The sequence below is a fragment of the Suricata suricatta genome, chromosome 6, assembly GCF_006229205.1.
Source record: "Suricata suricatta isolate VVHF042 chromosome 6, meerkat_22Aug2017_6uvM2_HiC, whole genome shotgun sequence".
NCBI classification, from domain to species: Eukaryota; Metazoa; Chordata; class Mammalia; order Carnivora; family Herpestidae; genus Suricata; species Suricata suricatta.
Genome location: NC_043705.1, coordinates 37,410,492 through 37,427,500, shown reverse-complemented (window position 1 = coordinate 37,427,500; position 17,009 = coordinate 37,410,492). Strand labels below are relative to the sequence as shown.

General features: G+C 41.5%; 1 protein-coding gene across 1 annotated transcript; it reads right to left on the bottom strand.

The window, feature by feature from the left end:
- Positions 1-1,294: 1,294 nt before the first annotated feature.
- GZMA (granzyme A) lies at positions 1,295-9,560 on the bottom strand. Its single transcript, XM_029942231.1, has 5 exons — positions 9,380-9,560; positions 6,483-6,624; positions 4,529-4,670; positions 4,058-4,327; positions 1,295-1,527 (listed from the first exon to the last, which is right to left on the bottom strand). Exons 1-5 carry the CDS (start codon positions 9,447-9,449, stop codon positions 1,363-1,365), a joined length of 789 nt encoding a protein of 262 aa, XP_029798091.1. The 5' UTR covers positions 9,450-9,560; the 3' UTR covers positions 1,295-1,362.
- Positions 9,561-17,009: the final 7,449 nt, after the last annotated feature.

The following is a 17,009-nucleotide window of genomic DNA, read 5'->3' as shown; positions in this document are numbered from 1 at the left end:
ATTGTAGAAATGTACAATTGTATGTCCATTTTATTGATGAATATTTAAGCTATTTTCAGTTTCAGCTTTAAGAATAAAGTTGCTATGCACATTCTTAAACATGTCTTTGGTGAACAAAATCACTCTGTTGAGTATATACTGAGGTGTGAAATGGCTTGGTTATAGAATAAATGTCTGTTGAGTTTTAGGTAGTCATTGTCAACTTTCCTAAGAAGTATCAGTTTACATTTCTGCCGGCAATGAATGAGGGTTCCATGAAACTACTTTTTAAGTGGACTTCAAAATCTGTAATGTTGCCAGGAGGGACTATTCCATCCTCTTATTGCTGTTAAAATCCTAACTAGGAATTAGGGATGATTGAAGGTGTGTACAATATCATCCTTGTGACTCTCTTAGAGCCTCCATTTTAGATATCAGCATCGGACCTCACTTTTTAGTGTAGGGATTTCCATCACTAGCTGCATATTAGTATCACTACGGCGATTGTATAAAGAATACTATGTCCTGGGTCTCACGGAATTTCTAGAGGTGGAACCTGAGCACTGGTAATTAAGCTATGCTTTTTTCTTTGTTTTAAGAGGCTGTCTCTTAGTGCTGATGTATGTTCTTGGTTTGGGTATACATTGTGTATGTGCATGCACATGTACATTCCTAAAGGAACTGATGGAAATTGAAGGAATCCATTCACATAATCACATCTTGAAGGGGTTGCTGGACTGATGATTATTCACCAAGTTCAATGTGTTGAATAAGGACATGGAATTTTTTCAAGGAAAACTTGAGCATTCACTCCCTAGTATGTGATGGCAGCTGCCGTAACCACCATGTTGATTGGCTCTACCCAGGCTCAGGGATGAAGAGAACCAAGAAATCACCTAGATAATCTAAGGCTTAAATACCAACTAATGAGAAAGGAGGGTGACTTTCTCTTGTAAACATTCCTCGTCTGTCCAAGTGTTTCATTTCTGTCCCCGAGATTTTTAATTTCTATTTCTCCCCTGCCTTTCGAAAACACCATAAGGCATAGCCTCTTCTAACTCAAACATTCCAGATGGGCTGTTTCTGTTTCCTGCAGAATTGCTGGGCCCATGGCTGTTTTTGTTACTAGACAGACCTGACCTTATGGTTACTCCTGCTGGGCCTCACTGAGGTGGTGAATAATTCAAGCAAAGTACGCGTGCCATTTGACACAAGGATGACACTGTGACATTGGTTTCCTCATCTCTCCCTTTCATTATCCACAAGGTTCCTTTGCCAGTGCAGATCTTCCCACTAAAGTTATAAGAGAAATGGGTGCAGTTACACACATTGATTTTATTTCTGATAAGATTAAGAAGCGACAGCAAATGAAATGAAATACAGCTATCTAAACTGTCCCTTCACAGTCCTTTTTATCCAGTTGAGATACTTCTGTGAGAGAAGAGTATAGATGCCAGGTCCTCGGGGGTCTCCGCACTTCCCTAGAAGGCCAAAGGAAGTAATGCCTCGAAAAGTACCATCACATATCAAAGGGCTTCCAGAATCTCCCTGGAGGAACACAAGAGGGGTAGTGGAGATTAGCGTGGAACATGACTACTGGTGGAATGGAAAAAGTTCCATTTAATGTCCAACCTTGACCAAAATGAAAATTAGTGCTTAACACCCAAAATGTTAGGGGCACCTTGGTGGCTCTGTTGGTTAAGCGTCCAACTTTGGCTCACGTCATGATCTCATGGTTCGTGAGTTTGAGCCCCATGTCAGGCTCTGTGCTGACAGTTCAGAGCCTGGAGCTTGCTTGAGATTCTGTGTCTCCCCTTCTCTCTTGCTGATGCTCTCTCTCTCTCTCAAAAATGAATAAACATTAAGAAAAGTGCCCCAAATTTTGGGAAATAGTATTTAAAAATTGGCTTCATTTATTTATAAATCATTGAACATGAAATAAAACTTGTATTATTGTTCATGTTACCCACTAATTTTGAGACTGATTGTGCTTTAGAAGGAAAACCCTCCTGGGACACATGGGTGGCTCAGTTGTTTGAACATCCAACTTTTGATTTCATTTCAAGTCATGATCTCACAGTTCTTGAGTTTAAGCCCCATGCTGGGCTCTGTGCCGACAGGGTGGAGCCTGCTTAGGGTTCTCTCACTATCCCTCTGCCCCCCACCTCTTGTACTCTTTCTCAAAATGGATAAATAAACCTTAAAAAAAAGAAGGGAAACCTTCCTGTTTGTCATTTTAAAAAATGTATATTTATTTATTTTGAAAGAGAGAGAAAATGAGTGGAGAAGGGACAGAGAGGGAGAGAGAGAATTCCAATATGGAGCTCTGTCCCCCAACCTGGAGATCATAACCTGAGCTGAAATCAGGAGTCAGACTCTGAAACAACTGAGCCACCCAAGGGTCCCTGTTATTTTCTTAAAATGCTTAATAACTTAAGAGGTAAAATAGTCAAATGCAGATGGGATGTTGAGGCCAAGAGTTAACACCATGTTTTCTAGTTTCTCCTGTAGACTAATTGTTTTCCCAAAGAGAACAAAACCAAAGCAACTTTTCCCTTGATCTTGTCAAATAGAAATTGTTCCTCCAAGTCTTTTTGGAGCATCTAACACTAGATGGGAGGTGCCAGAAGCCAGTGATCTCACTTTGGAGCTAAAGGACTTCACTAGCAGAGACCTTTCAGTTGGCTGTCGCTCAATGCTTTGTGTGTCCTGTGCCACCCACTATGTGACCCTGTTTTCTCTCATGGAATTCTAGAATTAGCATAGTTAAATGTATTTGAGATGCAGAGTCTGAAGTGGCCATTTCACTGCTATGGCTTTAGGGAAGACTGGTGGTGCTGGACAGAGGGCCACTGAGGCACATACATGGAGCTCTGCAAGAGCCAGGTTCTGAGGGCCCAACTCCCTCCCAGCCATGTGAAGGCATCAATGATCCCTCCTTTTCTGGAAAAAACTAGCCTTATGAGTGTATGGACTAAGGAATTATGTGTAAGCCTGGGACCCTTCCTGGAGAGGTAAATTTCATGCAGTGCCTGAAATTTTCATCATTAGTTCCTCAGGTTTAATTCATCCAACAGCCACTTCTGAGGGGTCTTGGGCACTGAGGGAACAGGAGAAGGACTGCTAAGTTTTGATGGTAGAGGGTTCCTGCATTGCCAGGTGGCTGAAGGGAGGGGAGGGATGAGGGAGGGCAAAGGACAGAATGTGCAAAGGTACAGAAGACAAATGTCATCTTTTCCTGGGATTTGCCTAGCTTTGTTCCTCAAATCAAGCCACTCAGATTCTGCCAATGTTTAGATAAACTTGTGAAAAGAACAGAGATCTCTGGATCTCTCAGCCTCTGACTCAGCCTCCCAGACCATCTACACGGCAACTCCTTTTCTTCAGAGGAGGTTCTACAGGGTCTTTGGGAAAGGTGAGAAGTGAAAAACTCAGAGCTGAAAGCTTTGTGGGGTGGCTCTTCTACTCCTTCTTTCAGCAGAGCCCCATCCCGCTACTTCTGCGGGGACTCTGGTATGGACACTTGCACATTTTCTGTATGGGTCACACATGGGGGTTGTTTCCTGGGACTGGAGCTCGACTCTAGGAAGCTGTGCAGTCCAGCCTGAGGTCCTTCGTCAGGCTTGGGAATGACAGGCATTTCAGACTTGCTCAGGTAAATGGCAGTGCAGTTTTGCAGGGAGCACTGACGTGGGGAAAAGGCTACTGAGACCCTGGAGGAACCCTGACTTCAGCTCTCCTGAATATTCCATATCATCAAATTTAGATCTGTGTATGTTCATATGAAAAATGAGAAAAAAATTGCTTCTCAGTTGTTTTTTTTTTTTGGTAAAATAGAGTTGTAGTAGATCAAATCATGCCTTAGCAGTGAACTTGTTTTTGCTGAATGACTTACTTAAACTGAGAAAGTTAATTTGTTTGAGTGGCATTTTATCAAACTTCTTTAAAAAAAAAACAAAACAAAACACCAGGACCCTGCAGAAGCCAATGCCCTGACGAGACAAAGCATGATGTTACATGTTGTGTATCTGCATGAGTTACTCTCAACAGCTCACACATGGGATCGTACTTTACTTACATTGCATGAGTCTTTTCCACCCTTGGGGCTGCCGGCACAAATCATATTCAGTCCAATCACAGGATTATAATCATAGTGCTTTTGATCATTGCAGATTTTTCTGTTTATGACGGTGATATTGACTTCTCTCAGAATATCAGAGTTAGGCGAGTTATTGTGAATCTTCCCCCAGCCTGCAACTTGACAGATGGTTCCTGGTTTCACATCATCCCCCTTTACAGGAAGAGGGAGGATTCTCACGCTTTTATCAATCTTTGCCTTTTTGGTCAGCTGTTAGAAGACAAGCATAAAGACTTAGCAAAATGAGATCATTTAAATGGTCACATTTTTACTTAGATTCTGGCCCAGTCTTCGAGGACCCCATTATTTAGCTAGAGTCTATAGCTATAGGGCACTGAGAAAAAAAAATTTCCATCTGGCAGCCAGATTGTAGGAGGGTCTATGACTTTTAAGTCAATCGAAAGTACATACCTGTACAAGCTTAAGATCACCTTCATGTGTTTCCTGGTCAAAACACGGATAGGGAAACTGTTTCTTGACAAACATTATCTGCTTCTCTGGTTCCTTCTTCTTTATTGAGTGAGCTCCAAGAATGACCTGGGACATTTTGTTCCTGAAAACAAATACAATACTATTAATTGGATTTACTCATTATACCAGGAGCAGAGCACGTTAAGTGATTGTTTTACTGTCTCATTTGTAAATATTCTTGCTGTGGAAATACTTGTTTGTGGCTCAGGAAAAAAAAAGTGTACTTTGAAGAGTAAGAAGTTGCTTATGAATTTATCATTATTACCACTAGCTTCTTTATAAAATGCTAACCTAGGTTCATTGAAAAACAAGTAACAAGAGGGGGCACCTGGGTGGCTCATTTGGTTAAGCGGCCTACTTCAGCTCAGGTCATGATCTCATAGTCCGTGAGTTTGAGCCCTGTATCAGGCTCTGTGCTGAGCCTGGAGCCTGCTTCTGATTCTGTCTCCCTCTCTCTCTGATCATCCCCTGTTCACACTCTGTCTCTCTCTCTCTCTCAAAACTAAATAAACTTAAAAAAAAAAAAGAAAAGTAACAAGAGAATTCCATAGCAGCTAAGCCAAGTCTGGGATAGTATGGGTTGGGGCTTTAGTGCTGTGTTCCCTAAGCCACCTTGAGCTGTGATAGAAAAGCAGGCTGCAGAATACTGGAACACAAAGTTCTCAGGGGTCTAGAGACAAGTAAAAGGCACTGGATAGTTTACAGATATGCATAAGAGGTATCTATGTAGGGTTTAAGTTCTTAACAAACTTAAATGGGAAAACTTCTAGAAATATAATTGCCCAATGAAGGACCCTATTTGCATGGCACTGAGTGTGTGTATATTGGAGGTGGGGGATGGTGATCTGAAGGAGGAGCCCAGGGTTCTTTTTTATCTCCATGCTAAAGGTTCATTTGGTTAATAAAATCAAAATACTTAGGGGGCACCATCCTGGCTTAGTCAGTAGAGCATGTGACTCTTGATCTCAGGGTCATGAGTTGAAGTCTCACGTAGGATGAGCATCTTGAAAAATTTTTTCTCTGGTGTATTAATAATTAAGGTTATCATCATTCACAACCTAGTATAAACTACACCAAACAGATAGTTCCAGTGTTTTTTTTCCCCCACTACTCACTATTTTTCCATTATATGCAGTTTTCTTCCATTACATCAGCTGATGTAGTTTCACTTAAGAGACTAGAACCGTACTTTCAGTAGAGCACACTTTGAAGATGAAATGTCCTATACATCTGTACTGTTCCATATGGTAGCCACTAGCCATATGTGGCTGTTGAGAACTTGAAATGTGGCTAGGGCCACCAAAGAACTAAATTTGTAATTTTATTTAATGTAAGTTCATAGAGCCACATGTAAATTTACATAACCCATATGGCAGTGGCTATCACAATGGACAGTGCAGGTTTACAGGTTTGATTTAGAGAATGGAGGAAAAACCAAGCCTAGAAGAGGCTTAAAGGTAGTAGTCAGCAGGAGTTAAGAGACGGCTGAGGTGTGAGACAAACAGGAAGGTATTAGAAGCAAGCTTTCTCTACTTGATTGTTGTGCTCAGGCTCCTGAGGGGACACTTTGGTTTTACCCTTTCAGACTATGGTTCATTCTCTCTAGTCATTAAGTCAAGACCAGAAGCAAAGCCCTGCAGCACCTGGCCCCAGTAGCTCTAGAGAAATCCTGCATGAAGTGTGTGGGTGCTCCCTGTGGATTCCTCATTGGTCTGATTCTGTGGGGCTGAGTCTGGGCTTAACTCCCTGCTGGGGTAGAGTAATTTCCCGTAGACTTAAGTGATATGAAGATACACACAAACTTCCTGTGGTTACAGTGAGGTTTATTCTCTTTGTAAATAGTCTCCCAAATGAGAATATCTCCCCAAACGTTATTTCAAACCCAAGCACTTACAGGGTACAGTGAGCTGCAGTCAATACCCAGTTTTCTGTAATCAGAGCCCCACCACAGATGTTTTTTTCTCCTTTAAGTAGCACCATGTAGGGTCTTGAATGAGGAGTCACTTGATTTCCTCCAATAATTTGTACACACAAATCTGTGAAAAAGGAAAAGGCAACTCATGTCAGTGCCCACCCCAAAGAGCTCTACCTCAAGCCATGTTGCTAAGACCAGGCAAGTTTTTCTTGCTTGGAGAGGAGACAGAGTTGAGAGCGCTCCCCCTGCCCCCCGATGCAGGTGTTTGGATATCTGAAAGTAAAATCCATTCCTGTTGGACTCCCTGAGAAGGTCCTGCTCTTGTACCAACCAAGCCATGCCATTGGCAGTTCCAGGGATTATCAGGCTGGAAATCTGTCACAACCAGTGTCCTCGAGCCTCACGACTTACAAAGAGCAGAGAGCTGTGCACTGGTTGGCACTAGTAACAGTTACTACAGGAGATGCTAGTGATGATCTGCACTCCTCCCTGCTCCCTTCTGGCTGAGTACTAATCTGGAGAAGTGCAAAAGCTTTTAAAAGTCTGAGAACTGCCCTGTTCACCTCAAGCCCTGCAAAACAACAACAACAACAACAACAACAACAACAAACAAAAACACATTTGGTGCCATTTAGCTGTGCCCTCCTCTACAAATTCTTTGGTCATTGGAAGATCTCTGTTGGTTGAAATGTGTACTCTGCTCATTCATAAGTTGAGAGAATAATATCTACTGTGCCCGAGGCTCTCCTTCAACCTGCAGACTTAAACACATGGTTTCATTGAAGGCCTTTTCCAGTGAGGTAGGAGAAGGGAGGAGAGGATGGTGCCTTAGTCAAAATTCCTAGACTACAGAGCCAGAGTATAGTTTCATTATTAGAGAACAGGAGGCCTACACACAAGGCACACGATCCATTCTGGTTTAGGGATCTTGCGTCTTTGTGACATATTCTGAGTCCTCTACCTTCCTACGCCTGATGTTTTTAGATTCTCCCAAAATGTGTCTCCTGACTACTGGCTGAGACTCGTGGGTTCTTAAAAAGGGCACAGGGCCTGTTACTCCATTTGTAAAGCTAACTCACTGCCACATCCACAAAAGATGCAAATAATGAGAATGAAAGAAGGGGAATAGAGTCACCCGAATGGCCCTCACTTCCAGAAGTGTCTTGGGAAGGGGAAATCCTAGACTCTAGAAGTTAAAGGGTAGGGAACTTAGAGAAATGCAGAGAACTTCACCCATATCTCAAAATTTCCTTGGGTGAGTCATGGATGGATAGATTTCAAAGGTGCATCTTTAAGCCTTCTGGGCTGCAGAAATCATAAAGACAGTAGAATACTTCATTTTTCAGGGTCCCCTGTTTGGTGCGCACATACACCAGCCTCAGGAAAAAAAGTCAACATCATCTGCAATCAACCACTTCTATAAGGCTCAGGGGTAGGGTTTTAAGAAGGTGAGAAGTTTTAGAAACTAGCAGCTCTTGGTCCCCACCTGGAACCAAAATGAATGAAAATTTCTGGAACTAGGGCTGGATGCAAGCATTGTTTAAAAAGCCCTCCAGAGGGTTGAGACTGCTGGTCCAGAACATCAAGTCTTGATCGGCTGTGTCTGTTCCCTTTATGGGCCCACGGTGCTCTTTCTGACCACAGGAAACAAAGCAGAGCAGAGCAAGCTGCTTTTGTTGTTTCCTTTGAAGAAAAGATTTATGATTGGATTTTTCGTCTGCTCTGCTTTCGCTGTTGTCGAGGATTTAACTCGCCTGAACACAGTCATACTATGCCTTGCTGATCCTATGCCACCCTTTCGTCCCCCAAATGCTGCAACCTTGTTATTTTAAAAATATCTTCTCATTTTCAGGTGCAAAGTGATCCGTAGAACTTCCTTGGAAACTGCTGGTGAGACAGGTTTTCCATCAGCCCCTGCCCACCATTCCTGCCTCTAGAAGCTGATGGATCTGGAGAGAAACACATGGCTGGTCCTTACTTGTCAGCACAGTCCAGACAGCCCCAGAGCAGTCTTCACTTTCTTGAAGGTTTTCAAGGAAAACCTGAAGTCACCCAGGGGTTATAACCTGTCTTGTGATAATGCCATGAGGTTCACGGCATTTCAAACCGATGCCCCCAGCTCACACAAAACCAGGCAGGTTAGTCTCTAGTTGGTAATAGAAAATACCATGGCACTTTCAAAGAGTCAGTGTGGGGACATTCTCAATGACACACTAGCCTAGAGAAATGATAGAATTTCAAATCATTTCTAATTTGTTTTGGGTGACTAAGTCACATTTTTAAATTTTATTTAAAACTATCTATGCATTGGGGCACCTGGGTGGCTCAAGTCTGTTGAGCATCTGACTTCAGCTCAGATCATGATCTCACAGTTTGTGAGCTCGAGCCTCCTATCGGGCCCCCTGCTATCAGCATGGAGCCTGTTTTGGATCCTCTTTCTCTCTCTCTCTCTCTCAAAAATAAATAAAACATTAAAAAAACTATCTGTGCATTTCATAAAGAAAGAAAGGCTGAATACCACTAAGCCTATCCAGAAAGGCACTATTAAATAAATACTACCACCTTAACCCAAGAGGTTTTCTTTTTTTTAAATTTGGCTCTTTTAAAAATTTGGCCCTTTTTGGGGTAAATTTCAAGGCATAAATTGGCAGTAATAAGCATTGGTGGTTCTATTATTTTTTTGTGAATAAATTTTAAAGAGGAAAGAAGGATGCTTTTCCTTCTAAAATAAAGACCTAGAATCTAAGAAAGAATGTTAAAGCTTGAAGAAAAAAAAAAATCTGCTCTGAGGCTTAGCTAATATTGCCTCAGTTTCACTGAAAGTCTGCTCCACTTTGCTTAATGGTTATAATGGAAATGGTGAGAATCAGTCTTACCTCCAGGAATTAGCAAGAGAAAAATGGCAATGGAGACAGAGGATGCCGGAAATGTAGAGGAGTTCCTCATTGTGGCTGGTATCCCCACATCAAATCAGTCAACATGAAAATCTGTTAGTTCTTTACCGGCTCTATATATTGAGGGTACAAAGGATGTGGTTTTCTTCTTTCCAATTTGTAAGTTGAGCCTTAAGAAATGAAACAGAACTGAGAACAGTGAGTAATTGCTCTTTACCATTGGGCATGCTTTCCTTTGCTAGGACTGTTGAGGGAGAGGAGGGTCATTCTACAGTGTGGGTGGGGGTGGGAGGACCTTGCGGCCTCTTACCATCCTACACAAGGGGAGACTTTAAAATGTCTCAGCAGAAGTTTTGAGGATTTTAGTTTTCATCCATAGCAATATTATCTTCTCTATCCACTAATGCCTCTGTTAAGACTTAAATTAGAGCTTTGAAAAGTGTCCTAAAAATTGGTCACTATATACTATATATAGTTTTCTCGTTATCGCCTTGGGTTATGTAAAGATTAAAAGGCCAAGGCCAGGAAAAGATGCAGGAGGGAGTATTATTTATTAGTAAGTTCCTGCCTAGATTTTCCTTCCCATTTTGTGGAGGACAATTTACTATGGTCTGGTCTGAAGTCAGTGGCAGGTATGGAGACAGAGGTAGGCAGGGGGAGGAGGTGTTGGCTCTTTCCAGCCCTCTGTGCTTCTCCCCTCCCTCTCTCCCTCTTTCCTTCTCTTCTTCTCCCCACCCTTCCTTTTCCCCCTCCCCCCTTTCCCTCCCTTTCTTCCTTCTTTCTGGATTTAGCTAAAGAAGGAAAGTGGTAGTCAGAAGTGGCTATTTTGTTCTAATATATTTAAAACATTTTTAATGTTTATTTATTTTTGAGAGAGAGAGACACAGAGTGCAAGCAGGGGAAGGGCAGAGAGAGAAAGGGAGACACAGAATCTGAAGTAGGCTCCAGGCTCTGAGCTGTCAGAACAGAGCCTGATGTGGAGCTTGAATCCCTGAACTGGGAGATCATGATCTGAGCTAAAGTCAGATGCACCCCATTTTTGTTCTAGTATTGAGGAAAGTCTTTAACATATATGAACTTCAGTCCCTCAAGGAATAATATTCATTATTCTTTATATTAGAAATATCTTATTCTCTTCTTTTGAGCTGAGGATGTAGTCTTCATTATAATACATATGGTCATATGTTCTTTCAGGATATTTGGTGTTACACCAACCATCTCCAGAGCTAACATGCTGATAACTTCAGACCTAGTGGTTAGTTTTTGAGAAATCACATGACCTTTTAAGGGAGCCCCACTGAGACACCAAGGTTTCTTTTCCCCCACAAAATATTAGTGCATTAAAGGTTCATCATTTTCAGTAACAGCAATGGGATACCCAGCTTCCGGTTCTGGCAAGTAATTTTAATGCAGACTTAAAAATAGTCTGGTCTTGATCGCCTAAAGCTACAGAAAGTTTTCTAAAGGAAACAGAGACAATTCTGTTCTTTTTAATGTGAATGTGGTTGTTACTCCCCCATTTGTGTTAATTTTTAAGAGCTTTATGAAATATAATTTACATAGCATTGTTTACCCATTTAAAATGTATAATTCAGTGGTTTTTAATATATCTACTGAGTTGTGCAACCATCACCATAACTCATTCTAGCACATCTTCATCATTACCCCAAAAAGCTTTGACCCACTAACAATCACTCGCCATTACTCTCCTTCCTCCACACCCCTGCCCTAGACAACTCCTATTCCCATTTGTGTCTCTATTGGCTTGCCTATTCTGGACATTTCATATACAAAGAACTGTAGAATATATGGCCTTTTGTGACTTTTAAAAAGTGTTTGTTTATTTTGAGAGAGAGAGAGGAAAGCATGAGTGGGGGAGGGGTGCAGAGAGAGACAGACAGAGACAGAGAGAGAGAGAGGCACAGAGAGAGAATGAATTCCAAGCAGGCTCCTCTCTGTCAGGGCAAGGCCCAATGCAGGGTTTGATCCCATAAAATGTGACATTATGACCCAAGCCAAAATCAAGAGCCAGATGCCCAACCAACCTAGCTAGCCACCCAGGCAGTCCTCTGAATTCTTTTACTTAGCATAATGGTTTTGAACTTCATATTGTAAAAGGTATTAGTATTTCATTCCTTTTTATTGCCAAATGATATTCCATTACATGGGTATACCACATTTTATTTATCCATTCATCAGTTGATGGATATTGGGCTATTTCTACTTTTTACTTATGATCAATGCTGCTATAAATATTTAGGTATCCATTTTTGTATGGATATGTTTTCATTTTGGGGGACATATACCTATGAGTGAGATTACTGGGCTATATGATAACTCTATGTTTAACTATTTGAGGAACTTCTCAACTGTTTTCCAAAGTAGCTGCGCTATCTTACATTCCTTCAACATCTTGAAGGAATGAAGGTTCCAATCTTCACCATTGTGGGAGGTTTCTGTATCACTGCCAATACTTGTTGTTGTTTGACAATTGCTATTATTATAGTGGGTGTGAAGCAGTAGCCACTGTGGTTTTGATTGTCACTTCCTTAATAACCATGAGCTTTTCCTGTGCTTACTAGTCATTTATTTATCTTTTTTTGAGAAATGTCTATTCAAATAATTTACTTTTTTAAAAAATGGGTTGTCTTTTTCTTATTGAAATTTAAGTGATATTTATATATTTGGATATGATTCCTTTATGAGATATATGATTTGTAAATATTTCCTCCTACTCTAGGGCTTGTCTTTTATTTTCCTTGATGGCATTTTTTAAATCAGAATTTAATCAGCACAAAAGTTTCAAATGCTTACCAATCTCTTTGGTCTGTGTCATTCTTGTTACATCTAAGAAATCACATCCTCTTCCATCTCAAAGCACAATTTACAGGTAGAAGATTCCTGATTTGAAGGAATCTATAACTCTTTTCACTCCCACCCTGAATTTTCCCTTTCTTACCTATTATTGTCTTTATCAAAGGAACTGAATCAGTCCCCACAATCAATAATGCAGAAATAATAAATACTCACAAATGATTCATCATTATTTCTCCTTTTTCAGAATCTGGTCTGTGTCACTTACATGTTTTTTGGTCTATCAGTGTGGCGTTGACTTCTTGCAAGGTATTTGAAATTGTGCATGAACTTCTTTTGGCACTTTTGCATTCTGCTGCATGACACTGGGTATAGGGTGTGACATCTGTTTTTCATAGATTAATTATTTCTATAGGTTTGGTTATGGCAGCTTTACCTTCCAGCTAGAAGACAGAGAGGAGATGCAGTTTTAGGCAAGGAAAAGAGTAACAACCCAGAACAAAGCTCTGATTAAAATAGGTCGTGCTTATTTAATATGTTCTAATGAAAGACTTGGCTGGACACATTCTGACCTGACAAATGACAATTGATTTTTAAAAAGTCACAGCGTAGGATAGTTATACTAGGCTAGTCTAGGTTAACTTGAGTTCAGTTGGCCATTTAGTGATAAAATTATATTGGTGGTGGATGACAGTTCTGGTTTGAAAAGCTGTAGTGGAGAACTCAGTCATTATTCAGATGGTCTGAGGTTTGTGAAATGACTGGTAATGAGACCAGTGGAAGAAAACCAGGGTTTCTGGTGCAGTGGGACAGGGTGGGAAAGGGGCCAGAGTTAGTGGAATTGTGGCTTTCCCACTTCTGAGCTTGTACAAGCCAGCCTGAGAGTCTCACCTGCCTTTGAGGGTTCACCCACACTCCATTCTTTTCTCTCATTCACCAAGCCCTCTTCTTGGTTTACCGCCGTGCTCTCTTTTCAGAAAGTCAAGGCAAGGAGAGTACAGAGTGTGGTCAAGGTTGAATACACAGTAGAGGGAGACCATTCTAGTTCTTTTCATCTTTTTATCATGCCTCAAGCTCAGTTTCAAACAGCTGAGGGTCTAGGTATTATGGTCCTTGTAAAAACAGAGGACAACAAGAGTACTGGGCACTGTCACATTGTCATCATTGCACTGCTTTCAGCCCTCTCTTCCTGACATTTGACTGTTCCTACTTCCTTAGGGGCTCCTGTGAGGAGCTGGTGCTCCCCGGCCCATCTTGCTAACATTTAGAAGCTGAGGCAGCCACAGGCAAAAGCCTTTCCATAGAACATGTCGTCAGATGCCCACATGTACCTTCTTTCCTTCTCTCCCACTAGTGCTTTTTCACAGCCTTCATGCTTATTATCTGGTTGGATGGACAAGGGGGAGGAACTCTTTTTTTTTTTTTAATGCTATTTTTTTTTTTTTTTTTTTGGAGAGAGAGAGTGAGTGAGTTATGGTTTCTCTAGCAACAGCATCTTACTGGCCACAGCAGCAGAGGTGAGAGGGAGGTTTCCTGATTTTATTCTAAGAACACAAAGCCCTCACCTCCCTTACTCTTCCCCCCTCCTTATAAAGATAAAGATTGTAGGTCCTGAAGGAAATCTGACTACTACTACTCACTTGAAACCAGAGTTCAAAATCTTCTGCCTTCTCTTTTAAAAAAATTTTTTTAACATCTATTTATTTTTGAGAGCAGAGCATTAGCAGGGGAGGGGCAGAGAAGAGAGAGAGGGAGACAGAGAACCCAAAACAGGGTCCAGGCTCTGAGCTGTTTGTCAGCACAGAGCCTGACATGGTACTTGAACTCACAAACCATGAGATCATGACCTGCACCGAAGTTGGACCCTCAACCAACTGGGCCACCAGGCGCCCCTTGTCTTCTCCTGATTATCTTTGCCATTGTCTGGATTAATTCCACCCCTTATTCAAAATTATTTGTGAAATATTTATTGAGGGCCTATTATGTACCAGGTACTATCCCAGTTGGTGGAGGGCATAGATGTAGAAAGACAAAAATGCCTATTTTGTGGAGCTTACATTCCAGTGAAGGAGGCTGATAAATAAACACCATCTAAAGTATATCAAATGTAAATGTTATGAAGAAAGAGGCAGTGGGGAAAGTAAGTCAGGGGAGGGAGCCACCTTTCACTGCCCAGGATGCTGGATGGGGATTAGAGTATGCGAGAGAGGTCCCCCCTGAGTGTGGGGAGCATGAGGTAAGTAATGGGGGGGGACAGGGAGTGTGGGAGGAGAGCTCTGGGGCCCTGTCTTTACTCTTGAGTTGGAGGGTGTATGGATCCCCAGAGGTTTCCCTTAACTCCTGCTGGGGAAGTTCCTTATCAGCCCCCTTTGGGCTTGTGTGAACCTTCTTTCTATTCACACTCTGCCTCCCAACCCTGCCTTGTCTAGTGCACCTTGTGCAGGACAGCCAGATACTCATTCTAAACATAAGCCGGGTCACATCACTGTCTGACTTAAAAGAATTTCCCCTTTTCTTCCCTATAAAATTTAATGTTCGTAATGCTTGGCTCCGTGGGCCTCTGTCCCGTGTTCCCTCTTTCTCAAATCTCATGAGAACTCTTCTTTTCTCCTACTTGTTCCAAATGAGTTATCCAGAAAGACTCCTCTTATACTGCTCTTCCTGCCTGCAAGCGCCTTCCCTTTTCCTGCTTATTCCTGTATCTTCCCCACGAAGACTTCCCTGACCTCCTTCTTGGTTATCTCTGTCACTGAGGAGAAAAAAGTCATGATTTTGTCTCCCACTAGACTTAGAGTGCCTTGAGGGCAGGACCTCAATACTATTCATCTTCCCAGGAAGAGAAAAGTAGACTCACCCTCCCAGTTGGGCCTGATTTTTCCTGCTGATCATAAATGTTCTCAAAGACCACCAATATCAGACAGGGCAAGAAAACTCTGGAGTAGTGTCTGAGCAAAGGCAAAAACAAAAACAAAAGGAGGTCACTTGAGTATACCACAAAAGTGATCAAACACCCCCAAGTCACAGCTGCTTTTTTTTTTTTTTTAAACAGTCTGTCTCCATTTTTTCCACCTTCTAGGTAAGTGAGATTCCCAGTCAGAGAATCGCTCCACTTCTTGACAACTCTCAGCTTAGAGCTAACTCCTAGCCTTGAACCCTCCCCAAACTGCCTGACATGAGCACAAATCCTATCATAAGCCCCATATGACACCCTCTTATGGAGTCACCTTGTGGGTCCCCATGGTGTCTGGTGTCTCTTGCTGATCAGGTTTCAATAAGCCCAGTTTGGTTTGACTGTAGGTGAGTTCACCACTTTGGATAGCCAGGTCCTGTCACATTAGGGCTTTTCTCAGTATCTGTTTAATTGAACTGAATTTCAAGAGGGGGAACATCTGTAGCAGTAGTGCTGGGTCACAGCTGTGCTTCATACCCATAGTCTGGCATTAGCTGACTGGGGTAGCCCGGACTCTAGTTTGTGAACCCAATGATGGTAAGTTGGGAAAGGTGGGCACAAGCACTTCTTGATTTTCTGGACATGCTTTGCAGCAAGTGGCCTATTATTAATTAAGACAGTGGCTAGCCTCATTTATAACATACATTGTTCCTACCTGATACATTCTCATTTGACACAACAATATAATGCAAATCTGTTTGGATCTTCTTGGTGAGAAGCTAGTTTTTAAGTGTCTTCTTTTATTCATGCAATGTATGCTGAAGTGAACAGGGAACTAACAGGTGCTCATTGCCAACAGCAGGTACTACTAATGGAGAAAATAGCAGCCTATCCACATGATAACCATTCTGACTTCAAATCACAATTAGGAAAAACACAAGTTTGAACCACAGGAAGTAGCTATTTTTAAACATCTAACAGTCAAATACCAGTCATTTCCTATGGTTCAACCCAATACATAGGAACATGAGGTAACATTAATTGTACAGTAGTAAGTAAGTCATTTGTAATCATAGAGGACACATAATTTGCTTGACTTTGTTAAACATGCCTATGAAAAAGTCTGCAACAAAATATAGCAGAATAGTAACAGTGATTGTGTGGGTTTGATAATATTGGAATGCTGTTGTTACCTTTCCTGTTTTTCAAAATTTAATAATGTTGCTAGAGTGCAAATATTTTTAAAATAATATGCAAAAATGGTCATGCATTTCACTTATTAAGATCTAGCTTTTGCTTATAGAGATAAATATAATAGATATTGAAAGACATGATTAGAGGTATTAAAAGATACAGATACAGTAAATATTATAAATATTATAAGAAAATAGCACTGAATGTGTTGGCCCACTTTTTTTCTCCAGCCCTGTTTTTGGTTTTGGACTTCAGAGTCATTTTCACATCCTCCCCACCCCTCACTCCCCCAAGTGTCCTGAGAAAGAGAGGCGCTCAGAAATACTAACAGGTCCTGTGACTAGTTGTCAACACCCGGTTTTCTTTGATTAAAGTTCCTACACAGATTTCTAGCCCTTTAATTAAAGCCCTGTACTGTCTTGTGTAAGGTGGCATTTCATGTCCTCATATAATGCCTCCCAGATTCTGGAAACATTGAAAGTGATCCAGAGGGAAATCCTATCTTTCCCCGCCACACTTCACTCTGAGAAATTTGGCAAAGATGAACTGGTTTACCATGAACAAAGACGTGCACTCCCAGTCAGGAAGAGAAGATCAAAGCACTGCGGACCCTGAGAAGCTGGCTGCCGGTTTCTGCAGGGGTCTCTGTAATTAACATCTGTGATTAACATCTCCTGCGGCACTCACACCTCGATAGTGTTTTCTCATGGTGAA